The sequence below is a fragment of the Zalophus californianus genome, chromosome 9, assembly GCF_009762305.2.
Source record: "Zalophus californianus isolate mZalCal1 chromosome 9, mZalCal1.pri.v2, whole genome shotgun sequence".
NCBI lineage: Eukaryota > Metazoa > Chordata > Mammalia > Carnivora > Otariidae > Zalophus > Zalophus californianus.
In genome coordinates, this window is record NC_045603.1 from 3203886 (window position 1) to 3231773 (window position 27888).

Below are 27888 nucleotides of genomic sequence, written 5' to 3' on the forward strand. Positions count from 1 at the left end.
GTTCGCCGCAGAGCAGTGCAGAGCCGTGGATGTCAGCTAAGCAGCTCCTCACGAATAAGACCCTGAAGTATGTGTACAGCTCACAGGCAGGTTTCTACCCCACACTGGAAAGTTCTAGCAAAGACAACCCGGAGGATGGGGAACTCCCGTGCATGCACACTCAGCCATGACGTGGCCAGGAACAGCGGAGCCTGAAGAGCGCAGGTGCACCCCCACCATCAGCTCGGGCAGGCCCCCAGCCGGAGACCCACAGGTGAGACGATGGGGCCCAGCGAGGTGAAAAGTACCCACTCTGGCCCGTGCCTCCCGCCGCAGGGTGGCTCCTTCGATTCCCAGCACGGCCTTCAGCCCCTGCAAAGGGCAACGCTCGATGACTCCAAGAGCACCCAGGGATGGGATCAGGCCACACCTTCGGCCATTCTTCGCATGGCCCCTATACAGCCCCTTGAGGGCTACCCTCAAGACATGGCAGCGGAGCACCCAGAGATGGGCTCAGTCTACTCTGAAAGAAACTCCCGGGCGGGGCACCCAAGCAAGGCACCAGAACAGACAACCACATGGTGCAGGGGGCGCTGTCTGCAGCACCCTCCCAGTGACCTAGGGCAGGAAGCAAGGACCTGTGTGGTCGCCACACGACAACCAGGCCTGAGGAGGGCTGGGAACAAAGAAGAAGCGTCAGCCCCACAAGCACGTGGATGGAAAGGCTCCACGGTGGTACACACTGCGTCCCGGAGGCCACTGAGAGCAAAGGAGAGATGCAGGGGTGCCTTGAGAACAGGAAGGAATCACTGGGGATAGCCTTGAATGCCACGGTGCAGTACGTGGGCATCAGTAAGCAACCTAACCCCAGTAATGACGACGCTAGTGTGGATCACGCAATACTTGCCAACATCGATTAAATGCTACTGTCCTAACCACCTTCACTAGCTCATCCTCCTCTAAACGTGGAGGCAGGTATGATTACTGCCCCTTTCAGACAAGGTGGCAGACAGACCCCGAATGGCCCTGTGCCCCCCCCACCTCCTGGTGTATGAGCTCTTGTGTGGCCCCTTCCCCTTGAGTGTGAACAGCCCTGCACCCTGCTTCGCACAGGGGATGGGATGTGCAAGATTATGTCATACAGGACAACAACCGTCCTGCTGGGAGACACTCTCCCTGCTGCCTTCAAGGACACAGGCTCCCACACTGTGAGCTGCATAAGGAAAGGGCCGTGTGCCCAGGACCTGAGGGCAGCTGAGAAGCAGCAAGGAACCCAGGCCACAGCTCCACAGCCTACCAGCAACCGAATCCTGCCAGCAACCACGTGGGCCTGGAAGCGGGTCCTTCCCCAGTCAAGCCGCAGATGCGTCTGCAGCCCAGACCACACCTGTTTGCCACTTGGGGAGATCCTGAGCTAAGACATGCTCAGACGCCTGACCCACAGAAACTGCGGGACAACAAATATGAATAAGTGTGTGTTGTTTGAAGTGCCAGGTTTGTGATGATGTCGTTACAGAGGAATGGGTAACTCATACAGATAAGAAGCTCAGGCAGCCACAGGGTAAGCAATTCACCCAGAGCAGCAGAGCCAGAGGTCCATGCTGGTATCTTGACTAAAAGGTGGTCTTGTGAGGCTTAACTAAATGCCACCACCGATCTGCATTAGTACACAAGAGCTGTTTTCATATGTAAATCAAAAAGGAGAGAACACCAAAAAATTATAACTATATGGTAAGAAAGAAACAGCAACATCCGTGAGCTCCTGGTGAGCAAACTACATCTAAACTTGGTTTCCACCTGTCCAAGGCCTAGCAGGGACCTGGTCATCAAAGGGGCCTGGTGTGCACACATGCGTGTACACAGATACGTGGCATGTGTGCACAGGTGTGAGGTGCGTGTGCACACAGATGTGTGGTACCTGTGTGCGGGCAGGTGTGCGTGTGCACTGGGAAAAGCCAGAGCTCAGGGCAGGGAAATCTCCTTTCCTGCTTTGCAATCTATCCTGGGGAAGTGATCATGTCAGCAATGGACCCCTCCCAACCCTTTCACTAAGCCCCAGACTTTCAGAGCACTTGGCTATCTCTCTCTCTCTCTCTCTCTCTCTCTCTCTCTCTCTCTCTCACACACACACACACACACACACACACACACACACACACACTTGGCTCTCTCTCTCTCTCTCTCTCTCACACACACACACACACACACACACACACACACTTGGCTATCTCTCTCTCTCTCTCTCTCTCTCTCTCTCACACACACACACACACACACACACACACACACACACACACACACACACACACACACACACACCCTAACGCCACTCACAAGCAGGAATGCAGGTTTTCGCTTGGCAACCCTGGAACAGAAGAAAAGCTGGTGCAGATGACTGAGCCAGCTCCGCACAGCAGGGAATGTGGAGGGGACATGAGTGTTCTCAGTGCAGCCAGCACCCGTGCAGGCAACTGGAGCGGCCTGCTCGCAATTCCTAGGCCCAGAGGCCACAGAAGGTCTGAGAAAGCAGCAGGGAAGACCTGCTGGCCGGGGCTCCTGACGCAGTCCCAAAGCTTCCCTCATGCAGAGTCCAGAGCAAGCTGTCCTGAGATGGACCAGGCTCCACAGGATATTACCTGGGGAAACTGAGGAAAGCACTCAGGGGCAAACGCATCTGGTAAACACAGCTGAGCAAGGAGGTAGGAGGAGGCAGCTAAGCCTTCTCAGTCCCAAACAGACTGTTCATGTGCTTGCAAAGCCGTCTGTAAGGGAGCCGACAACCTAGCAATTGCCTTACTGCCCCTCACCTGGGCCCCGTGCAGTCTTCCAGAAGCACGGGCCGGCCCTCACGCTCACAGCCTGCAGAGTGCCCTGTGTCTGTACTACTTTGGGAAAATTTCCAGAATTCAGATTTCCCATTAATTAAAGAAAAGCTATCAATCAGGTAGTTCAAATTATTTATACTTAACTCTACTTATCTCTCTTGATAACCTGAAAATTATACCCTTAAGGCTTTAATCCCAGTAACATGTAAACAAAGAGACAAGTAGTTCAAACAAAAACAAAAATGGCTCTTTTTTTTTAAAAGACTGTATTTATTTATTTGAGAGAGAGAGCAAGTGAGTGAGCACAAGCAGGGGGAGGGGCAGAGGGAGAGGCAGACTCCAAGCTAAGCAGGGAGCCCGATGCGGGGCTCGATCCCAGGACCCTGGGATCATGACCTGAGCTGAAGCAGACGCTTAACCGAGCCACCCAGGCGCGCCAAAAATGGCTTTTAACAAGACATTTTAACAAGGCAGGCTAAAATGCCGAAAAAGCACGGCCAGCCGTGGAGGTTTGTGACAACGGATGCAAATCCTGGCTGTGCCACACATGTCTGCGGGTCATCACCCCGGAGGTCCAGCCTCGAGGCCACAGAGAGCGGGGGCTCCCTCACGTCTTCACCCCCACAGCAGCCTCCAAAACAGCCAGCTCCAACCCCTGCTCTCGGCTCCGCTGCCACCAGCTAGTGGCCGTCATCTCGTGTCTGGTCCCCCTGTTAACACCCCGGACCGCACACCCCCCAGAGAGGCAGCAGAGCTCCCGACACACATCAGGTCACATCGTGGTCGCCGGAGGGTAAATGCAAACTCCTGGCCCTGACTCCAAGGTGCCTGGCCTACCACTCCCTTCCCCACCTTGTCACCTCCGCTGGGTCTCCTCTCACCAAACCAGTCACTTCTGTCCCCTCCTCAAGGCACCTGCACGTCTTCTTTCCACCTGCAACGCCCCGGCACCCCTGATCTGCAGCATTAGGTCAGAGTTCCAGGGCCGCCTCCTGAGAGCCAACTTCCTGCACCGCCCCAGCTGGGCCAGCAGCCCCGCTTCCGAGGCCGCAGCTCCAACCACTCCCACGTTGAGCCCCCTGAGGAAGGGTCCTCCTGCATCCCGCTCACTCCGTGCCCTCAGGCCTGGCACGTAACGGGCCGAGAGGAAAACCCTGGAACTCCTTGCTGAATGGAGGCGTGAAGGAGCCCCTTCGTGTTGAGCCCCCTCTTGCCTGCTCTCTCCAGCGTCTGCGCCGTCGGTGAGCACCTGGACCTTCCCGTTCCGGCGAGATCTCAGACAACACCTGGGACCCAGACCAGTGGTTCCGTTCTGTTTCTCCATCAAGTGGTGCTCCAGCCCCAGCTCCTCAGATGCCAGGCGGTGGGGACATCAGGGGCCCCCCACTTGTTGGAGAGGCAAAACAGACTGGAGGGCAGGGGGACTCAGCTGCACTAACGGGGAGGCAGTGGGAGAGCACGTGGCACAGGGAGACTAGAAGAGGAGGCGACAACAAGAAAACAGCACGGTGAAGGCTGATACGGAGTTCTTCAGGAGGCAGGAGGAGCAGAGCACAGAGGGGGACGCAGCCAGGAGGCAGGGGGACAACGCAAGGCTCGGGAAGCCCCTGGGCTGAGTCAGAGCCATCGCGCTTCGCATGATGAACCGGTCCTGTATGCGGAGAGTTCATGTTCATCATCGGAAGACTCTCCTATCTCCGAGCCACAAGCCAAGGCCCGGGCATGGGGAGAGTGCGCCACGTGAGCGCAAGGCAAAGCACCCACGTCCACCCCATCAGCACCAGCTCCGTTTTCCACAGGAGAAGCGTCCGAGCATCCTCCTCAGGGAACGCCCCCCCCCCCCGCCCTGTCCCGACTCCTGACAGCGGCACCCAGCCACCTCCGCAGTTCTGCGTGCACGCCAACGTCCACACCAGCTGAACCACTTCTGCTAGTCACTCTGGGGCTCACAGGCCCTTTACCCTGACATCTGTCTTGAGTGAGCACTCTCAGCTCTCCCTGTCATTACAGAGCTGCCCCCAGAGCCCCTCATCTCCTTGCATATTATTTCTAACAACAGCCATTAATTTAGAACATAAGAAACAAAACACCAGGATTTATGTTTCTTTGGCAGGAAAGGAGGAAGAGAAGGTAAGTAACTGGCCTCTCTTCATCCTGTCAGACTGTCCTGCCACACCGGGGACACACCAGGACGCCACGGGGGGCCCCACCCCCAACCAAAGCATCTGCAGGCCCCAGGCCCGCACACCTTCCCTGGCAGGCACCCCCAGGCCTACGCGCCCGATTTGGCCCAGTGGCACAGCCAGGCGCCACCCCCAGCACACGCAGCAGCAGCGATCTATCTGAGGGGGCAGGCGGAAGCCTACCTTTGACGAGGTGACAGACAGTTCAGCCTTGTCTAGACTCCCCGGAGGAAAAAACTTTCCATTAATTGCAATAATGTAGAAAAGACTTCCACGTAGGGAGGATGCCTGCCGACGCTGGGAGCTCATAAACCCAGCACATGGGGGAGAACAAAGTCCTGAGCTGCCTGCCCGCTGAGGAGGGTGTCATGTGCAGGGTGGCCAGGCAAAGGGGCCTCGGGCAGAGGGGGCCAGCAGGAACCGTAGGGCAGCAAGCATCCCAACAGCCCCTCCTGAGGGCCCCAAGGTTCACTCGTGCCCCTGGCCACCCCCTTCCAGCTCCTGTCCCTGCTCCCTTCCAGGCGCTGGAACAGGACAGGGCCCCAGGGGCCCCGGGAGACAGGGCTGCTGCAGGACACCTGGCCCAGACCTAAATCTAACCCGTCCACTCGCGGCTGCACCGGGACGACCATGGGCCGGGCTGCAAAGCTGACTGGCAGGACTAGGCCCAAAGCAGAAACTACACGTGCCGTTGGTAGGCTGAGGGCTGCCTTCTCTTTGTTTTTTTTTTTCTCATCACTAACTAATTTATCCTGTATCTTTTACCTTAAATCACTTCATCTGACTTGACTTTGCTTCTGTTTGAAATCACAACTAGCACAGGTCTGAGTCTAAGTCACTCAGCACCGTCCAGAACTCCCTGCCCAAACCACCTGAGGTGGTCCCATGGGGCCCCAGGGTCCCCACAGCCTCCCTCCGACAGCTCCTGTCTCACAAACCCTCAGCCCCATTCCTAACAAGGTCTGTGAAGACCTGAGCGACAGTGCGCCCCACCTTAGATCCCGCCCCTGCCACACGCGTGACCGCGAGCACATCAGGATGGGACCTCTGAGGGCTACCCCGAAAATATTTTCCCAGTTGACTGCCATCGTAATGAGCTCTCCACAGAGGAGACATCGCTGAGAGCAAGCCATGAGGAAACGGGACCCCGTTCCCAACACGGCAGGACGCGTGCTGCGGGGCTTCTAACCTGCATCTGACGCCCGCTCTTGTACACGCTCCGAGCGACATCCAAGCTTCTGCGCTCAGGCTCACAACAGACATCACCAAGAGACACGACCAAGCAGGGCTTTCCTCTCACCTTTTCCAAGCAGGTGTTTTCAAAGTCAACAACATGACCCTTTAAGGGGTACGAGTTTAGCACAAGTTCCCTTGAATTTACACCCAGTGATGGGCCGGAGGGGCAAACTGGGAGCAGGCATTCGCTCTTGCTGGCTTCTCCACCCCCAGGGCCCGCTGCTCCCTGACAGTCTCAACTAAAAACGAAATCCGAGAGGAATCTTGTGAAGGACATTCACCAAGGTCAGCCCACAACACTGATGGTACAACCCCAAGGACGAGTGGCTCTGCGCCCTACTAAGGAAGGCGCCAGGAGAACAGCTCCGGCCACTGCCAGACCTCTCACTGACCAGGCCCAATTCCGCAGAGGTCCCTTGGGGCCAGGCTCAGGAAGTGACAGAGGCCAGAGCCGGCGGGTCACCGAAATCAAGGGTCCAAAGCCAGAGGGGCCAAGCCAGGAATCAGGAGGAGAGACCCAGCAAGCGGCCTGGGGGGGCGTGGGGCCCTGTGCCTGCACCTGCCCAGCCCTTGCCCCCAGGGCCAGCACCAGGAGGCCACAGGACAGCGCCGCTGAGCCGCCCGCCACGTGCCAAAGGCAGCTGAGCTTGGGGCAGGAAGCCACTGTCCAGCACCTTCACCGCTGCCTGCAACAAAGGCACCACCAGGACACCCCAGGCCTGTGCTGCCTGCCTGTGGGGCACAAGGAGGGGGCACACGGGGGGGCGGGGCCAGCCAGCCTGGGAGTCAGGATGTTCTTCCCACAAGGTTGCTTGAGGACCAGGTCAGGAAACAGAGGCTCCCCAGAACTGTGACACAGGGGACATCAGCAATTCAGTGTTACCCTCCAAATTCAAGTGTCCCCCCAAAGCACCCTGATCGGGGCTGTTCTCCAGCTCTGCGCACGGCCAGAACAAGGCTGGCAACACACACACAGGCTTTCCGGACGAAGCGACAGGACCCCCTCCGCTTCCTGCAGGCCTGTCTGTGGCCACCCTTCGACAGCACTGTGCTGAGGACAGAGACCACGCCCAGGCCTGGGAGTCCACTCAGACTTCTTCAGGGGGTCACAGCCCCCACCACGTCATCTGCCAGAGGTCCAGGTGTTTCACTGACCGCTGCAGCAGGACAGGTGCAAGCAAGACTGCTCACACGGGGCGGCTAGAGGGAGCGGCGTGGTGAGCCAGGGGGAGAGAGCAGGCACAGCACGTTAACTCAAGGTGAAGTAATGTGCTGTCAGGTTAAGCAGCACTACCATCTGCCAAAGGACAATAAAGGCAGGATGCCCCCCGTGTAAGGGTAAGTTTAGTGAAAACACAGAACGATGGGAAATGGCACGAACAATGAATACACATTGGGTCTTATTAGCTATTAAAGTTCTGTTAACATTCCTGATGTGCTTGTCTAAAGAGTCGGAATTCATTAAAAGTAGTTCAAACTTTAAACTCTTCCCAAAGTATCTTTTCTACAAACCAGCTTACACTCAACAACAGTAATAAAAGAGTTGCTACTATCTGTTACTGCCGGGGCTGAAAAAAAATGCAAACATGGCAGGCATTCCCAGCTCATTCGCTCGCCAGACTTCAGACACCTGAACACCAAGAAAGGTTTCTCCTAAAAAACTCAAAGGACATCCCTGCACAGAAGGCTCCCGGGAGGGCTTGAGAGGTCCCCGTCTTCACTCTGCAAACATGCCATGCCCTCATGGGTCCCCAGGGCAGGACCCGGCCGGCACCGCGGGGTGCCCTGGTTGCTGAACCACTCGGTGATCTAAAACACGAAATACACTGAACCCAAGAAGGCCGCTGTGCTCATGAGGACTTATAAAAATCTGATTTCAGAAATCTGAAAACACTCTACCATATGCACGACCCACACACAGCACACAAAGCACCATGGAGATCATTTCTGTGCAAGGAACAACACCATCCACAGTTCTGCTGGGAGGACTGGGGGCTCACATCCCTGGAAACCCAGAAGCAACGTGGCCCAGAAAGAAGTTACCACAGCACAAGCATTTGCAACTTGATCCAAGGAACACCGGCCCCATATGAATTCTAACACCTGATGAATGACACCAAGTAAGAGCCCATAACAGATCTAACATGTGCACCAAAAGGTAGCCACCTATCACATAAAATACACGCCGGACACACCAAGACGGCCACTGATGATTTGTCACAATGCTAATTAATAACGTAGAGCTCTCTTAAAGCAAGAACGAGGCCGAGTGTGGTGTGTGAACAACCTGACACTCACCTCCTTCAAACATGACAATTTACGCCCCACGTTCTGTGCTCAAGACAAGTGTTTAATAGGTTAGCAAAGGCACAGATGTCTCACTACACTCAAAACACTTTCAAACAAAACATCACAGTGTCACTATTACCAGGCCAAAGATTCAACACGACAAACACTGCTACACGTCAAAGCGTGGTGAAGAAACAGGGGCTGGTCAGAAAGAAGCATTTTTCAAATTCAGGAGCGACCAGGCTTCCCTTCTGGCAGTGTGGCTCACAAGATGGCCACTGACCTGCTCCTGCCAGGCCCTGGAACAATCTACCCCCAACAACCAGATTTACTTCCAGAAGATACAGGCCCTCAATACCAGGAAGTCTACAAATAAAATCCACCACGTTAAGAGAATAAGGGGGCAAAAATGTATTCTCATATCAGATGACAGGCGGAAAGGACTTGATAAACCTCAACAACCATTTATGACTTCAACACCCTGAGCAAGGCACCACCCCTCACATGACAAACAGCAACTGTAACGCTTAGAGTAACTATCCTAAGTCAGTGTAATGTGAACAGGCCTCCCGTTATGATCAGGAATGACACCAGGATGCCTGCTTCCCCCACTGTATTCAGTGTTGTGGTAGAAGTCTTAGCCAGCAAAACAAAACAAATTTTTTAAAAAGTATCAAAATAGAAAAAAAAAAAGAAACTGCCACTATTCACAAGTAATATGATTACCTTCTCTAAAACCTCAACCACATCCACACACAAAACATGAGAATTGATGAAAGAGGTTAGTAAAATGTGCCAGATAGAAGATTCACTGACAAAAGTCAACTGCCTTTCTAGAGAGTATCCAAAGAAGACAAGAGAGAAAACATTGTTTAAAAATAAAAGATCCGGGGCGCCTGGGCGGCTCAGTCATTAAGCGTCTGCCTCAACTCAGGTCGTGATCCCGGGTCCTGGGATCGAGCCCCGCGTCGGGCTCCCTGCTCGGCGGGAAGCCTGCTTCTCCGTCTCCCACTCCCCCTGCTTGTGTTCCCTCTCTCGCTGTGTCTCTCTCTCTGGCAAATAAATAAACAAAATATTTAAAAAATAAAAAATAAGAATAAAAGATCCAGAGAACTAAAGAAATGCAAAAACAAAATGTGAATTCTCTCCAACTGATGGGCAGATTCGATGTGATTTCTAGGATTTTCATGAAACTAATGAGCTGATTTTACATTTTCACGAATGGCCCAGAACGAGGCACGGGCAGCCCGGCCTGCAGGACGGCAAGACCACTGAAGCAAGAGGAAGCCAGCACAGGGACAAACGGACAGACAGACCAGCAGAATGGATGACAGACCACACGGATCCCACATACATATGGAATCCTGATTTAAGACCCAGCCGATCCGTGGGTGGGGGCACAACTGCTTATCCACGTGGGGAACGTGTTCAGAAATCAGACCGCCACGTCAAACTCCACGCACATAAAGTCCATTCCAAACAGATTACGGCCCTAAATCTAAAGGGCAAAACTTCAAAACTCTTGGAAGAGAGATTCAAACTTCTTTGAAACCATGAGGTTAAAAAGAATGTCTTAAGATGCAAAAAGGCGGGGCACCTGGGTGGCACAGTCGCTTAAGTGTCTGCATCCCAGTTTAGGCTCAGGTCATGATCTCAGGGTTGTGAGATCAAGCCCTGTGTCAGGACCCATACTCAGCACAGAGTCTGCTTGAGTTTCTCTCTCCCTCTCCCTCTGTTCCTCCCCTCAAACGCGTGCGTGTGCACTCTCTCTCTCTCACTCAAGTAAATAAATCTTTAAAAAATAAAAACAGATGCAAAAAGGCATAATCATAAAGGTGAAGACCGGGGAACTGGCCACAGTAAATTGAATGTCTACTCACCATCAGGGTGAAGAACAACCCACTCCCGGAAGGGAGATGCATGTACCCATATGCATCCAAAACAGAATTAGCATCCTCAACAGACCGGCAACTCCTTTAAATCAACAGAACAAAGTAACAAACACCACAACAGAAATACGGAACAAAAGCATTTCACAACAGAAGAAACACAAATGGCCAAGAAACCTATGAAAAAATACTTGACTTCATGTGCACTTAAGGAAGTGAAAGTTAAAAGCCCAGCGGGCCACCACTTCATGTCCACAGCCAGGGCAGGGGGCTCAGCCTGACAATCCCAAGAGGGACAGCGCTGGGCACTCTCCCCAAGACCTCCACCCAGTGTCACCTGTGCACACCTGCGCCAGCCCCCAGGACCCCTCCCCATACACACCCCAGGGGCACTCTCTACGCGCACACTGGGCTCACACAGGAACGTGCACAGTGACGTCCTGAAAAAACACACAGGAGTGAAAATGGCCAGAATGCCCAAGCGGCATGAGACCAGAGGGATCAACACACACACCAAGCAGCGGAGAACTATGCGGCACCAAAAAATGAACGCCACCCACAGGCACCAACGCGTAACCCTGAAAACCAAATGCTGTGACATAAAGAGCAACCACAAATATATTTAGAATGATCCCATTACAAAATAAAAACTAAAAAGGGTAAAAACATATATATGCATATAAACACATGATAAAACCAGACAGCAAAGCAAGAGAATGGTCAACCAAAATTCAAGAGAATGGTCACCTGCTGGGAGACAGGGAGGTGTTTGGGGAAGGACAGAGAGGGGCCTTCACAGACACTAGCTCTTGCTCTTTCTTCAGCTAACAGTGGGCATCTGTAAGTTAATGCTTACTCGTGTCTTTGAATTTGAACATATATGTTATAGAAATCCTTCCGCTCTGATATGTTTTACCATAAAAACAGAGACAGAAAAGGAAAGATCTATAGATCGGAGTCCCAAACGAGAGTTTAGTGAACTGATTATATAACAAATAAGTACTTTGGGGCCTCTCCCAAACGCATCCCCACCTCTGTGGAGGGAATGGTTCAATTATGACCCAAAGGAAGAGACAAGGAGGAAGAAGCCGCAGAAAGGGGAGCACTGAACACGCCCAGTGCCCGCAGGACCCTCCAGCGTCACCTCTCCTGTGGAAGGACCTACAGAATACCCACACGGGAGGTGTGTGTGATTTAATGTGGCATCATTCAGCCACCATACCGCAAGCCAGGCACCACCGCAGGGACCGCAGGAGGAAGGGGCCCCGGGCCCTGTTCTCACAGTCTGACAAGACAGAGCCAGGAGCTCAGCCACAGCCAGAATCCTGGCAGACAGCTCACAGATTCGCTGCATTGACCCAACAGACCCCTGCCAGGCAGCCGGGATGGAAGACACCAGCGGTGCAGGCTGCTGCGCCTCTGAGCGAGGTCGCATGGGACAGAGACTCTGAATGGGCTGCAGCAGGAAACACAGGGGCACTGCCGGGCCCACCATAGCAGGAGCAGGTGGGGCTGACCTGGCCGGCTCAGGCCTGGGTCTAGGGGTCGGCCACGCAGAGCAGGCTGCTGAGGAGTCCTCTGTGGGCAAATGTCAGGAACCCACTTGGATGTGGGCCCAGATCGTTGGTGGCCAGAGCCAACCCCAGAGCCTCCAGAAGCGGTCTTCCTCCGACTACTACCGGCCCAGCTGTGGGCAGGAGGCAGGGCCCATGCGTCTCCATACAAGAGCACAGGAAGTGCACGGCCACGGGCAGGAGCCCACTCTGAACGTAGTCCCCTGTGCTTTGCTTCTATGTGCCTCCTAGAAAATGTCCATCCTTCAGGGCCATGGAAAACTCATCGCCCTAATTCTAAAAACTGCACATAAATAATGTGGCTTAAAAAGCATGCATGTTTCATTATCCCCTGTGTCTGTTTAAATGTAATGAGACATCACTTCTACATGGCTAATTGGAAAAAGCATCTTATTTCCCTAATTTGTGAAACTGCTCTAAGAAGCAGATAAGAGGGCAGATAATGTAATAACCACGGAGGCAAAGTCACTCAGTAGATGATGAACTTCTCAGTAGAAAAGGCCCAGCAGCGATATTTGAATATGGTTCTTGTAATAAACTCACTGCACCCACCATAGTAGCCACAGGGCCACTGGTCTGAATTCGTATTTTTTTAACGTAACAGATCTAGTTTGTTCAACACTGGGCAGAAGATTTAAAAAAAAAAAAAAAAAAAATCAAAAAAACAGGGAGCCAAAAAGTTATGAATTTTACTTTCAGACAACAACATTGGATAAAAACATTAATTATCAATTTCAGCAAAATCTCCTAAATCCCATGAGGTTCCAGGAGATGCTCCGGGTACCCAGGACACAGCCAGGGCCCAGCGGCGCCCTCGGGAGCGGACAAACAGGAAGAGGGAGTCCTGTCATAAACATAAAAAAAAAATCCCACAAGAAGCGCCGCAAGAGGGTCATCAGGGACTGCGCTTCTGACAAGACAACCTTCCAGTAAGATCTGAAGGCCCAGGGGGAACCAGACACTCACTCGCCACAGGTGAGAGAAAGAGGAATCTGGTCAGCTGTTCATCAACAGGTAGCCTTGAACAGCAGCTCTGGGACACATGCTGCCTGAGGCACTGGAGCTAAAAGGTCTGCTGTCTTCCTGGGACCCATTCGACCTGGGGGGAGGGGCAGTGACCTCCTGACAAAGGCCATGGGCTCCAGCTGTGCTTCTGCTTCTGCTTCCCTGCTGGGAGCGCCTGGGCAATGGCCATCTGGCCCTACCCATCCACTCTGCTCATCTCAAGATCTTCCTATCAGCAGTTAAACAAGTCCCAAGGCCTCCAAATCTAGCTGAGCTTCCATAAAATAGTGATTTCCAGGGTGAGCTAGCCCCGGAAAATAGTGAGCAAAAATGGAACAGACACATCATCAAAGAAGATCTACACATGGCAAATCTGCATATGTGAAAATGCTCAACATCATGAGTCATCAGGGAACTGCAAATTATATCCCCAAAGATACATTACACACCCACTCAAAACTGGCGAAAATTAAAAAGGCTGGCAATACCGAGTATTGACAAGGATATGGAGCAAGACTCTCACGCGCTGCTGGTGCGAGTGCAGACTGGGGCAGCCACTGTGGAAATGAGGCTGTCAGTTTCTCATGAAGCAGATACACATTCACATCCCATACAACCACCCTCCTGCCCCGTACTCCGCACAGAGGGGACACAGGTGCCTTCGCTAGCGCTCTACAAGGTTTACAGCAAATCTGCGATGATCCCACTTGGAAAGAGCCCGAGTACTCATCGAGTACTGGCGAACGGGTAACCACACTGAGGTATACACCCAGACAACAGAGTCCCACTTAGCAGTGACATGTGACAATGTGGACGAGTGTCTGAGCACTAAGAGAGGCCACTCAGGGAAGGCTGCAAACCGTGTGATTCCATTTGTAGGACATTCTTAAAAAGCAAACCCCGAGAGACCAAAAGCGGATGAGTACTTCACAGGGGCACGGGTTGGGAACGGGAGGCTGACAGCAAAGGGAAGTTTTCCAGGTGATGGACGTGTCTTAGATCATGATTCAGGCGGTGGTCATATTCCCACATACAGGTATCAAACCAATCTAACTGCACACTTCGAAGAGGTGAATTTTATTGTGTGTCCACTAGACCTCAGTGAAGCCACAGGAGGAAGAGAACGGGGGGAGGGGGAGAAGGACCCCCAGAGCAGAACCGGGCCTCACCTGCTGAGTGAATCAGGGAACATGGGGACAGATGGGGGCAAATGCCGAAACCCTTCTTCCCAAGCAGTCAGAAGCCCCAGCCTTCGGGGAGGCACACGGACCAGCTACAATCGGAGTGACATTTTCCCGGTTCCATACACCAAGGATAAGCCGTGCCTCAGTTCTGGCCGCGGGATGTGAGAAGCACTGTGAGCAACTTCTACAAAACAGCTGGAAAGGGAGGGGCACGTCCTTCTGTGCGTGTCGTCCTTCGTGCTGCTCGAAGACAAACGTGATGCAGAGAGCTAGACAGAGCAGCCAGCTGGGGCCACGAGGGGGAGGCCAAGCACAGAGGAGCAGCCACCCCACGGCCAGCGAGCCCGTGCCTGAGACAAGAACACCCTTCTGTGCGGTCAGGCCACCAACTGTTGCAGAAGCCCCTGAGCCAAGCCTCCACAATGCCAGAAACTAGAGCCGGGTCTGCCTACTGCCGGTCACAAGGCCATAACTTTCCTAAAGCCCCTTGCTTATCACCTCACTCCCTGCACACCCAGAACTGGGCCCAAATGGCCCTCTCCTGCATGTGGCAGCCTGCCTGAGCCCCATGTCCTCCCGGGGAGCCCAGGAGCCCAGCAGCCCCTCGGGTGGCACTGCCCTGCTGAGCGGGGGCCTGGGCAGGGTCTGCAGCTCCAGGGGACACACACGAGCACAGAGCAAGAAACTGTTTAACAGAGAGACCGGCTGCCAGGGAAGAGGCACCTCAAAGCAATGGAACCAGGGTCCCAGGACGTCACAGACAAGTAGACCATCAACACCAACTGCCGGTGACTGCATCCCGGCTCCAGAACCAAGAGTCTGTGAGCTCAGCTCGGCAAGGAAGGTGTCAAGTGTTGGGAAAAATATAAAAATGAAATAAACCAAAGGTCTATGGCTGACTCCATCTTCCATTACATAAAATAAGTAAAGAAAGAGATAACAATATCTTATCTCTTGTCTCCCAGATACAGTAAGTACAACTGCTAAAAAAGACAATCAAAAAGAAGTGTCTCAAAATGACTACTTCTGTGGAAGACTAATTTTCTCCTTTTGTGTTCTATAATCTAGAAGTACTTTTGCTTTCATCATCCAGGATTTTTGTTCAACAAACTTACCAAACATACAAGAGACAGCAAAGTTTAAAAGTGCATTTAGGAGCTTCTGTCCTTCCCCTACTAGCACGGGTGCACGAGCTCTCTCTCTCTAATAAATAAATAAAATCTTAAAAAAAAAAAATGAGGAAAGATGGCAGAGGAGTAGGGAACCCTATTTCAACTGGACCCCGGAATTGAGCTGGATATCTGCCAGACCACCCTGAGCACCCACGAAACCAGCCTGAGATGTAAGAAGATCTGGATCTCTACAAACAGAATATCGCAGGCGGTTGGTTTCAAGGTACAAAGCAGGGAGCCCTGATTCCAGGGGCAGATATCGGAGGATAAACGGCAGCGGGAGGGAGCCTGGCCGTGGGGATCCTGCACCACCGCTGAGCGACGGCCTCCCATGCAGGATGGGGCACAAACTCCCAGACCCCTAGCAGCAGGAAAGGACTTTAGGGCAGCCCCCTGGGCAGAAACCAAGAGCTGCGGGGTCACACGTGTGCGAGCTGGGAGCAGCTGGAGGTTTTAGAAGCACAAAGGGCAGAGACTGCTCCGACCTGGAGGCAGGACTGGGGGCGCTGCGGAGGGGCGCACAACCCAGGCCCCTGCAGTTTATAGCAGCACAGACAGAAACGGAGACGGTGTGGCCTGGAGAGCTCACTGAAGAACAGACTACAGTCTCTCTGCTCTGAGGCAGAGGGTTGGAAACGGTGTCTTCTGCTCCGACTAGTGAAAGAGACACGGAAAGCCACCAGGGAAAGCCCCACCAGGGAAAGCCGCCAGAGAACAAAAGCCCCCAAAAACTGATCCCCGCTGAGCCCATCCCCTGCCACAGGGGGGCAGGGCAACCCTGCCCAAACAGGGCTGCCTGAGTAACAGCAAGGCAGGCCCCTCCCCCAGAAGACAGGCTGGGAAAACAAGAGGCCATCAACCCTAAGGTCCCAAGAAAACAGGTGCATCTTGCATGGGTTCTGGTCAATGATTTGGACTCTATACATTCCCTCAAACACCCATTAACAGTGACTAGGAGGAGGAGCCCCCAAAATGGAAAAGACTCAGAGATCATGACTTATGCTGCAGATTTACAAATGGATGCAGATATAACCAAGATGTCGGAGATGGAATTCAGGCTAGCAACGGTGAAGACAATGGCTAGAATGGAGAAATCAATTAATGGCAACATAGAGTCTCTAAGGGCAGAAATGAAAGCTGAATTGGCAGAACTTAAAAATGCTATCAATGAGATCCAATCCAATCTAGATAATCTAACAGCTAGGGTAAGTGAGGCAGAAGAACAAATAAGCAACCTGGAAGACAATATAATAGATAAAAAGGGAAAAGAGGAGGCCAGGGAAAAACAACTCAGAATCCATGAAAATAGAATCAGAGAAATATGTGACACCATGAAGCGTTCCAATGTCAGAATAATTGGAATCCCGGAGGGAGTGGAGAGAGAGAGAGGACTACAAGATGTATTTGAGCAAATCGTAGCTGAGAACTTCCCTAATCTGGGAAAGGAAAACAAACATTCGTGTCCTCGAGGCAGAGAGGACCCCTCCCAAGATCAAGGAAAACAGGCCAACACCCCGGCATGTAATAGTAAAACTCGCAAATCTTAGAACCAAGGAAACCATCTTAAGGGCAGTTAGGGGGAAGAGATTCCTTACGTACAGAGGGAGGAACATCAGAATAACGTCAGACCTATCCACAGAGACCTGGCAAGCCAGAAAGGCCTGGCAAGACATATTCAGGGTACTAAAGGAGAAGAACATGCAGCCAAGAATACTTTATCCGGCAAGGCTTTCATTTAGAATGGATGGAGAGATGCAGATCTTCCACGAGTGGCAGAAACTGAAAGAATATGTGACCACTAAGCCGGCCCTGCAAGAAATACTAAGAGGGGGGGTTCTATAAAAGGAGAAAGACCCCAAGAGTGATTACAACAGAAATTTACAGGGACATTCTATAAAAACAACGTCTTCGCAGGCAACATGATGACAATTAATTCATACCTTTCAATAATCACTCTCAACGTGAATGGCCTAAATGCTCCCAAAAAACGGCACAGGGTTGCAGACTGGATAAAAAGACAGGACCCATCCATATGCTGCCTACAAGAGACTCATTTTGAACCTAAAGATATATCCAGACTGAAAGTGAAGGGATGGAGATCCATCTTCCATGCCAGTGGACCTCAAAAGAAAGCTGGGGTAGCAATTCTTTTATCAGACAAATTAGATTTTAAACTGAAGTCTGTAATTAGAGACACAGAAGGACACTATATCGTTCTTAAAGGGTCTATCCAACAAGAAGATCTAACAATTGTAAATATCTATGCCCCTAACATGGGAGCAGCCATCTACATAAGCCAACTGTTAACCAAAATAAAGAGTCATATTGATAACAATACGTTAATTGTAGGAGACCTCAATACTCTACTCTCAGCAATGGACAGATCATCTAAGCACGAAATCAACAAGGAAACAAGAGCTTTGAATGATACACTGGATCAGATGGACCCCATAGATATTTACAGAACATTCCACCCTAAAACAACAGAATACTCATTCTTCTCGAGTGCACATGGAACTTTCTCCAGACTAGACCACATACTGGGTCACAAATCAGGTCTCAACCAATACCAAAAGATTGAGATTATTCCCTGCATATTCTCAGACCACAATGCTTTAAAACTGGAACTCAATCACAAGAAAAAATTTGGCAGAAATTCAAACACTTGGAAGCTAAAGACCACTCTGCTCAAGAATGTTTGGGTCAACCAGGAAATCAAAGAAGAACTTAAACAATTCATGGAAATCAATGAGAACGAAACACATCGGTCCAAAACCTATGGGATACCGCAAAGGCGGTCCTAAGGGGGAAATACATAGCCATCCAAGCCTCACTCAAAAAAATAGAAAAATCCCAAATTCACCAACTAACTCTACACCTTAAAGGACTAGAGAAAAAGCAACAAACGATGCCTAAGCCATGCATTAGAAGAGAAATAATCAAAATCAGAGCAGAGATCAATGAATTAGAAACCAGAAACACAGTAGATCAGATCAACGAAACTAGAAGTTGATTCTTTGAAAGAATTAATAAGATCTATAAACCACTGGCCAGACTTATCCAAAAGAAAAGAGAAAGGACCCAAATTAATAAAATTATGAATGAAAGGGGAGAGATCACAACTAACACGAAGGAAATAGAAACAATTATTAGAAATTATTATCAACAACTATATGCCAATAAACTGAGCAATCTGGATGAAATGGAGGCCTTCCTGGAAACCTATAAACTGCCAAGACTGAAACAGGAAGAAACTGACAACCTGACTAGGCCAATAACCAGTAACGAGATTGAAGCAGTGATCCAAAACCTCCCAAAAAACGAGAGTCCAGGACCTGATGGATTCCCTGGGGAATTCTACCAAACATTCAAAGAAGAAATAATACCTATTCTACTGAAGCTGTTTCAAAAAATAGAAACAGAAGGAAAACTTCCAAAATCATTCTTTGAGGCCAGCATTACCTTAATCCCCAAACCAGGCAAAGACCCCATCAAAAAGAATTTCAGACCGATATCCTTGATGAATATGGATTCCAAAATCCTCAACAAGATCCTAGCTAATTGAATCCAACAATACATTAAAGCATCATCCACCATGACCAAGTGGGATTTATCCCCGGGATGCAAGGGTGGTTCAACATTCGCAAATCAATCAATGTGATAGAACACATTAATAAGAGGAGGGAGAAGAACCATATGGTCCTCTCAATTGATGCAGAAAAAGCATTTGACAAAATACAACATCCTTTCCTGATTAAAACTCTTCAGAGTACAGGGATAGAGGGAACATTCCTCAAGTTCATAAAATCCATCTATGAAAAACCCACAGCGAATATCATCCTCAATGGGGAAAAGCTGAGAGCCTTTCCCTTAAGATCAGGAACACGTCAAGGATGCCCGCTCTCGCCACTATTGTTCAACACAGTACTAGAAGTCCTAGCAACAGCAATCAGACAACAAAAAGAAATAAAAGGTATTCAAATTGGCAAAGAAGAAGTCAACTCTCTTTTCGCAGACGACATGATACTTTATGTGGAAAACCCAAAAGACTCCACCCCCCAATTACCAGAACTCATACAGCAATTCAGTAATGTGGCAGGATACAAACTCAACGCACAGAAATCAGTTGCTTTCTTATACACTAACAACGCAACTGTAGAAAGAGAAATTAGGGAAACGATTCCATTTACAATAGCACCAAAAACTATAAGATACCTCGGAACAAACCTAACCAAAGAGGTAAAGGATCTATACTCTAGGAACTACAGAACACTCATGAAAGAAACTGAAGACGACACAAAAAGATGGAAAAATATTCCATGCTCATGGATCGGAAGAATAAACATTGTTAAAATGTCTATGCTACCCAGAGCAATCTATACCTTCAATGCCATCTCAATCAAAATTCCAATGACATTTTTCAAAGTGTTGGAACAAATAATCCTAAAATTTGTATGGAATCAGAAAAGACCCCGAGTCACCAAGGAAATGTCGAAAAAGAAAAACAAAGCTGGGGGCATCACGTTGCCCGATTTCAAGCTGTATTACAAAGCCATGATCACCAGGAGAGCATGGTACTAGCACAAAAACAGACATATAGACCAATGGAACAGAATAGAGAGCCCATATACGGACCTCAACTCTATGGTCAAATAATCTTTGATAAAGCAGGACAAAACACGCAATGGAAAAAAGACAGTCTCTTCAATAAATGGTGCTGGGAAAATTGGACAGCCACATGCAGAAGAATGAAACTCGACCATTCTCTAACACCACACACAAAGATAAATTCAAAATGGATGAAAGACCTCAATGTGAGACGGGAATCCATCAAAATCCTAGAGGAGAACATAGGCAGTAACCTCTTTGACATAGCCCACAGCAACTTCTTTCAAGATACATCTCCAAAAGCTAGTGAAACAAAAGCAAAAATGACCTTTTGGGACTTCATCAAGATAAACAGCTTCTGCACAGCAAAGGAAACAGTCAACAAAACAAAGAGGCAACCCACGGAATGGGAGAAGATATTTGCAAATGACACTACAGATAAAGGGCTGGTATCCAAGATCTATAAAGAACTTCTCAAACTCAACACCCAAAAAACAAATACTCAAGTCAAAAAGTGGGCAGAAGATATGAAAAGACACTTCTCTGAAGAAGACATACAAATGGCCAACAGACACATGAAAAAATGTTCATCATCATTAGCCATCAGGGAAATTCAAATCAAAACCACATGGAGATATACCACCTTACACCAGTTAGAATGGCAAAAATGGACAGGGAAAGAAACAACAAATGTTGGAGAGGTTGTGGAGAAAGGGGAACCCTCTTACACTGTTGGTGGGAATGCAAGTTGGTGCAGCTGCTTGGAAAACAGTATGGAGGTTCCTCAAAAACTTAAAAATAGAGCTACCCTATGACCCAGCAATTGCACTCCTGGGTATTTACCCCAAAGACACAGATGTAGTGAAAAGAAGGGCCATCTGCACCCCAATGTTCAGAGCTGCAATGTCCACAATAGCCGAACTGTGGAAAGAGCCGAGATGCCCTTCAACAGATGAATGGATAAAGATGTGGTCCGTATATACGATGGACTATTACTCAGCCACCAGAAAGGATGAATACCCAACTTTTACACAAACTTGGATGGGACTGGAGGAGATGATGCTAAGTGAAACAAGTCAAGCAGAGAAAGTCAATTATCATATGGTTTCACTTATTTGTGGAACATAAGGAATAGCAGGGAGGACATTAGGAGAAGGAAGGGAAAACTGAGGGGGGTAATCGGAGGGAGAGACAAACCATGAGAGACGATGGACTCGGAGAAACAAACAGGGTTCTAGAGGGGAGGGGGTGGGGGGATGGGTTAGCCCGGTGATGGGTATTAAGGAGGGCACGTACTGCATGGAGCACTGGGTGTTATACGAAAACAATGGATCGTGGATCACCACATCAAAAACTAATGATGTGCTGTATCGTGACTAACATAACATAATAAAATTAAAAAAAAATAAAAGTGCATTTAGGGGAGCAATCAAGATGCAAAGAAAATACTTCAAACGGTAAAAAAAATCCATTTTAAAGAGATACTGTTTATAATAGCAGCAAAAAATATGATAATTAAGAATGAATCTAATAAAACACACACAAGACCTTTTATGGAGTACATTCTAAAACTACACTGAAATGGCCTAGAACATGGAGAATCCACACGTTGGTGACAAGGGAGACTGGGTTTCACCAAGACGTCCATCCTCCCAAACTGGTCTCCAGACTCTGTGCAACTGCCACCACACAACCAGCAGACAGTAAACACCAACGGGGCACACAGAAGCTGGGGCCATCTGACCGTGAGGCTCAGGTGGGCGTGCCAGGGCCTGAGGCCTACCAGCAAAGGAGGGGCTGGGGCTCCACCCGCATTCAGGGCCACTCAGGACGCAGCTGAACTCACTGGCCAATGTAGTGTTGAGGGAAGACACCTTGAATTCTGGGCCAAAACAGAGACCACGGAAACACATGTATAAGGGAGGCTGCAAACGCAGGCAGACAAGGTGGCGGCCATGCACAGGGCCGGGCCCGACGGGTCACTCCATGGGCAAGTTCACTGGATTCCTACCTCACATCGTGCACAGCAGGCAACGACAGATGCGTGGAACATCTGAAGAGACGGAGAAGTTCGACCACATGGAAACAAGGAACTTCTGGTCCCCAAAAGCCGCCAAGAAGGAAGTGAGAAGCGGCCACGGCATTGAAGAGGACGCGTGTGACCCGCAAACTGACAAAGATTTAGAATCCTTAACATATAAAGATCAGCAGCCGGTAAAAAATTAGATCAACAACCCCCAAAAAAACGGGCAAAAGACAGAAACAAGCATCTCGCAGAACAGGCAAGACAGGAGCCCATAAATCCAGGGAGAGGTGCTTGCTGCCACCTGGACAAGAGACATGCAGATGAAGGCCACCACAAGAATGCCTGCCGGAGGGACACCAAGTGGGAAGTGCTGGTGGAGATGCGGAGCGCGGGACTCACATTCCGCAGGCGAGCTCTCGAGGAGCACAGCCCACCTGGGAGCAGCTGACACCAGCCTGCGGGTTCAACAGGCTCACACCCCAGCACACAACCAGTTCACGTCTACGGCAGTGCCCCAGAGAAACTCCGGCCCGTGGACACCTGCAAGAAAGTGCCTGAAGGTCCCGAGCACAGAACATGAGACACCACCCAAATACCTGACAACGGGAAGAGGCTGCAGAAAGTGTGCGATATTTAAATGATGGACTGTTACACAAGCAGACACAAGACTGGATGAATCTGAGAGAATAACATGGAAGAAAACCACCAGCTGCAGAAGGACAAGGCTCTACTGGAGGAAGGACGCGGCCCCCACCGCTTCCTGGACACGGACTGACCACACCACCGCACGACACGCGCTGAGGTCGTGGGGAATCACAGAGTCAGGAGGTGGGTCATGTCCTGGGGGCCCTTTGAGGGCAGTGTGAGAACCAGGAGCAGCTCCAACACGATGGTCCCACGCGAGCGGGGTTCCCGGCCCTCAGTGGGGATGGACTCGAGTGTATGTGCTCCATCTACACATGCCTGTACCCTTTATATGCATCAGTATTACACACAAACTATTTTAAGAACAATCAGCGATTCTTGTCCGGGACTATGTTCACAAGGGCTACCCCCAAACCTGTGATGGGTAAGCACCCCAACTGCACCAACCATCTCACTAGTTCCGTGGGAACCCGCCACCCCGACAGAGGAAACGCCCTCCCCACAGGCATTTCCAGATCCCCAGCTCTTACCTCTGTCACTTTGGGTTGAAGTATTAATGCTTCTGGACTCATTCGAGGGATGTCTATGTGGATCTGGAGATGCAGGAGAAAGACGTATTACTTTACAAGATGACAAATGTCATTATAAGCATGCGATTAAAATAGCAATCCTTAACAATAGCAATGAATTTACTCTGGACTCTAAGCTGCTCCCACTCTGAAAACACGAATTCCTTATGTCACCGAGTTCGGCTCCAGAGGAGGTGGCCGGTTCTACCTGAATGGGGCTCCCCGAGTCCCAGCGTGAAGGCTTGCCTGACACTTCCCAACCAAACAGTTGCTGCTGCGTGATTAGGAAGAGAGCGGCCCTCAGCTCTTTAGCAACATAATCCATAGCACTTAGTAAACATTGATTTCCAGCCCCGGACACGGGGAGCACCTCAGGGACAAGTTCTTGGCGGTGACCGCTTCTTCATGGCACCCAGGCCACATTCTTCTCCACTTCACAGAGTCTGTGGGGTCCAGGGCACTCCTCAAAGGAAGCACTTGAAAACCTCTGCTGGTGTCGGCTGATCCCTACTTGGCCCTTGCCTGACCTGAGTCATCACGAAGGCCCCCACTCTGCACAGGAAAACACCTCCCCGTTCAAGCAGCGACCAAGTAAGAGCGTTCAGGCCTTGAGCTGGCATCACAGGCTGGCTCCTAATACCCCACACAAATATCTCCCACTGGCCAACACGGTCACCATCCCCATCACCCAGGGAAAGGTCTGCTGAAGGAAGACGTACACATTTTAATGCCAAGAGGGCATCTACGATTCAGGTCCGTCCCCGTCTTCGTACGTGACCACAAGGATCCTCCTGTCCACGGGACCAGGACAGTGTCCACACTCTGCCTTATTACCACTCCAGCCTGGGACTCAGGCCCTGGGACTCGGCGTCCTTGTCCAGAAGGTGCCCGTCATACCTCAAAGGGTGACTGGTGAAGACAGCACAAGGTGGATCGACAGCCTAGGGAGCCCCGCCAACCGTGCCATTCTAAAGCGTGGGGGCTGCCTCCCCACTGACGGGCTCCTGACCGGGGCTCTTCCCTCAGGGCAGAACCAGGTCAGAAGCACCCAGCCAAGGGGGGAGAACCAGGAGGGAGCTGGGGGCCAGTGGACTCAGCATCCAGGGAGCAGAGGCCATGGGCAGCAATGAAGGACGGTGGGAAGGAAGGTGAGAGGTGAGGAGCCGGACAAGAGCCACACAGGAAACGATCGGCCCCAAGCCCTCTGAGCAGCCCGGGAAAGATCGAGGAAGCGGAGACGTGCCTGCGGCCCGACGTGCAAAGGAGGCCTGCGGGCAGTGGGGCTGGGAGGGGGGGGCGTACCGTCCAGCCTGGGGGGCCCGAGGATTCCAGCCCGATCGCACCCCCTGCACCAGGGCATCCTCAAGGGCCACCCTCAGAACACTGCCCCCGTGCCATCAAACTCAGGCACACGTCTGCCCCCTTCACAACAGCTGCCCATCATGTGCCTTCTGAGTGGCCAGGAGAGCAGGCACCGTAACTCCACCCACCGTCATCTGTGCCAACAGGAGGGGGAGGTCCAACCTGAGAGGGGCCGCTGCACGAGGCTGGGCACAAGCGGCTCTGTGGGCCCCTCCAGGCCACCTGCTCCCCACGTACAGGACCGAGATGTAGGGAGGCCCAGACGATCTGCAGAACTCCTCCCTTCTAGGGAGAACACACCAGATGAATCTTGAATCTGACTGACTCGGTGTGCTCTGGGCATGACGTCTTCCCCCAGACACTAAGCACACGGACAGAGGACACAGAGGGATGTGAAAGCAGGCCGCGGCCCCACGCTCCTGCCACCTCCTGGCAGTGTGGGAGGGCGGGGCAACCACCAGGAGCGGGCAGCAGGGAGACAGCAGGTGCCCAAGCCCCAGACCAGCCCAGGCTCTGCCTGGACAGAACAGCGTGTCGGAGACAAAAGCAGCAAAGACAGCACGGGGTCCACCTCCAGGGGGCGGGTCTGCAAAGCCAGCAGGCCAACCAAACTGCCATGGGCTACGTTGTTCTCAGCTATATTAATGTAGAAACATTCTGGGAACTCACAATAATATGGAAGCTTTTTATTACCTATCATAGTAACTGAAGAAAGATGCATGTAACCCATTTTTAATTAACTTTCCCTTATGAAATTCATAATAGAATACAGCTTGGTAAATCTTATAGATAGGTGCTGGTATCATCATTTGGAAGTCTTCTGTGAATGAAAATTCATGAGAAACACATATTCAAAACAATACCAAATTGGCCCATTCCCTAAAATGAGTGAAGTGTAAAGAAAAACCAGGTAACCTAATATTTCCCTGACCAAATCCAAATGCAATCTCTCTCACATCAGGTTCTCACGCCCTAGTAGCCACCGAGGCAGAGGATGAGCCAGAGGCAGAGGGCCCCGAGGCTGAGGATGAGCCAGAGGCAGAGGGCCCCGAGGCTGAGGATGAGCCAGAGGCAGGGGCCCCGAGGCTGAGGATGAGCCAGAGGCAGGGGCCCCGAGGCAGAGGATGAGCCAGAGGCAGAGGGCCCCGAGGCTGAGGATGAGCCAGAGGCAGAGGGCCCCGAGGCTGAGGATGAGCCAGAGGCAGGGGGCCCCGAGGCTGAGGATGCGCCAGAGGCAGAGGGCCCCGAGGCTGAGGATGAGCCAGAGGCAGGGGCCCCGAGGCAGAGGATGAGCCAGAGGCAGGGGCCCCGAGGCAGAGGATGAGCCAGAGGCAGAGGGCCCCGAGGCTGAGGATGAGCCAGAGGCAGAGGGCCCCGAGGCTGAGGATGAGCCAGAGGCAGGGGGCCCCGAGGCTGAGGATGAGCCAGAGGCAGAGGGCCCCGAGGCTGAGGATGAGCCAGAGGCAGGGGGCCCCGAGGCTGAGGATGAGCCAGAGGCAGGGGGCCCCGAGGCTGAGGATGAGCCAGAGGCAGGGGCCCTGAGGCTGAGGGCCCCGAGGCTGAGGGCCCCGAGGCAGAGGATGAGCCAGAGGCAGGGGCCCCGAGGCAGAGGATGAGCCAGAGGCAGAGAGCCCCGAGGCTGAGGATGAGCCAGAGGCAGAGGGCCCCGAGGCTGAGGATGAGCCAGAGGCAGGGGCCCCGAGGCAGAGGATGAGCCAGAGGCAGAGGGCCCCGAGGCTGAGGATGAGCCAGAGGCAGAGGGCCCCGAGGCTGAGGATGAGCCAGAGGCAGGGGCCCCGAGGCAGAGGATGAGCCAGAGGCAGAGGGCCCCGAGGCTGAGGATGAGCCAGAGGCAGAGGGCCCCGAGGCTGAGGATGAGCCAGAGGCAGGGGCCCCGAGGCAGAGGATGAGCCAGAGGCAGAGGGGCCAGAGGCAGAGGATGAGCCAGAGGCAGAGGGCCCCGAGGCTGAGGATGAGCCAGAGGCTGAGGGCCCCGAGGCAGAGGATGAGCCAGAGGCAGAGGGCCCCAAGGCTGAGGGTCCCGCCCCAGGAGGCAACAGAAGCGGGTTCCTGCCCTCTTCTGGGTCCTCACTGTCAAGCAGGACAATCCTCCGAGCTCCACTGCATCCCATCCATGAGGAAGATATTCCCCCAGAATCCATTAACCTACCTTAAAGAAACTCTGGTGATCAGTCAGAGGGAAGGCCTGTGTTTGGAGCTTTCTAACAGATCTATACCGAAATGACAGAGAGACGTGGATAGCCCACATTTGAGGCAGAAAAATTCGGCAAGGCTCCTTCACCTAGAAGAAGGATTTCCAAAAGGAAATATCCAGTACTGACAAGTCTCAGGAAAGTCAGAAGTTGATTTCAGAAACAGGAGGCAGGGCTACCAGTTAAGAATGACCTTTTTGTTTAAATGCAGCACAAAAATAAGTAAGAGAATGAATGAATGCAGCACAAAGCATTCTGAATTCTCACATATTACAAAGACAGAATTACAAAGCCCTCAAAAAGCTAATAGTAAATTCTGAATGTATTGTGAACTGTAAATCAATTTTAAGTACTTTTCCCATTATATACACCATCTCGTCAATGGACTGTTCAAGAAGCCATAATGATACCCATTTTGTATTAAACTAAACAGCAGAAACGATAAAGTGGCCACACGTGTTGCTATGGACTGAGCTGTGTGCCCCCGAATCCAGCTGACGAGCACAGCCCTTGTCCATCCAAATCCCGTCCCCCAGTGCCCCAGGGGGCCCCGCGCCCACACAGCCCACAGAGACTCTCCTCTGATCGGCCCAGCAGCAAATGCCTGCTCCCGAGCCTTCAAGTCAGACGGCAGCTCACTGAGCCAAGAGGTAACCCCCACTCCTGAGCCAGGTCTTAGGGTCCTGGCAAAGGATCTTAGGCTTCCATTTTGTAACTCCAATTAAAAACAGCCTTTTCACTTTCCTAGAAGGAGCCGGACATAAGCGTACTATTATTATGGTTATAGCAATACTATTATTAAAATCATACTGTTATTTATTCTCAAGTTTAGTTATTAGAAAACACTAATCTGTGACCCAGTTTGGGACACGCAAGAGAGAACACTCCCTCCTACCAATCATTACCAAGTTAAAGTTCTTCACATAACATGAAACAGGGGAGAGGAGCTCACCTGCCTGTAGGTGTCCTGGTGAACATCATCATTCCGAGAGTCGTAATAGTGCTCAATAAAAGCAAAATACTCTTTCTGTTTTCTCTGGAGAGTGGCTGGTCTTCGGTCCACATTGGCAGGAAGGTAACCCTGTGTGAGAAAAAGAACAAAAACAAAAAGTGTATATGGTTAACGCTG

General features: G+C 51.4%; 1 protein-coding gene across 1 annotated transcript in view; it reads right to left on the reverse strand.

Annotated features, from left to right (window-relative positions):
- Positions 1–27888, reverse strand: part of TBC1D22A (TBC1 domain family member 22A) — a 355202-nt gene that overhangs the window by 215917 nt on the left and 111397 nt on the right. The window contains exons 6-7 of the mRNA XM_027595286.2: positions 27712–27840; positions 23146–23208 (exon numbers count right to left, since the gene is read on the reverse strand). Coding sequence (XP_027451087.1) covers positions 23146–23208; positions 27712–27840 — 192 coding nt within the window. The remainder of the gene's footprint in view (positions 1–23145; positions 23209–27711; positions 27841–27888) is intronic.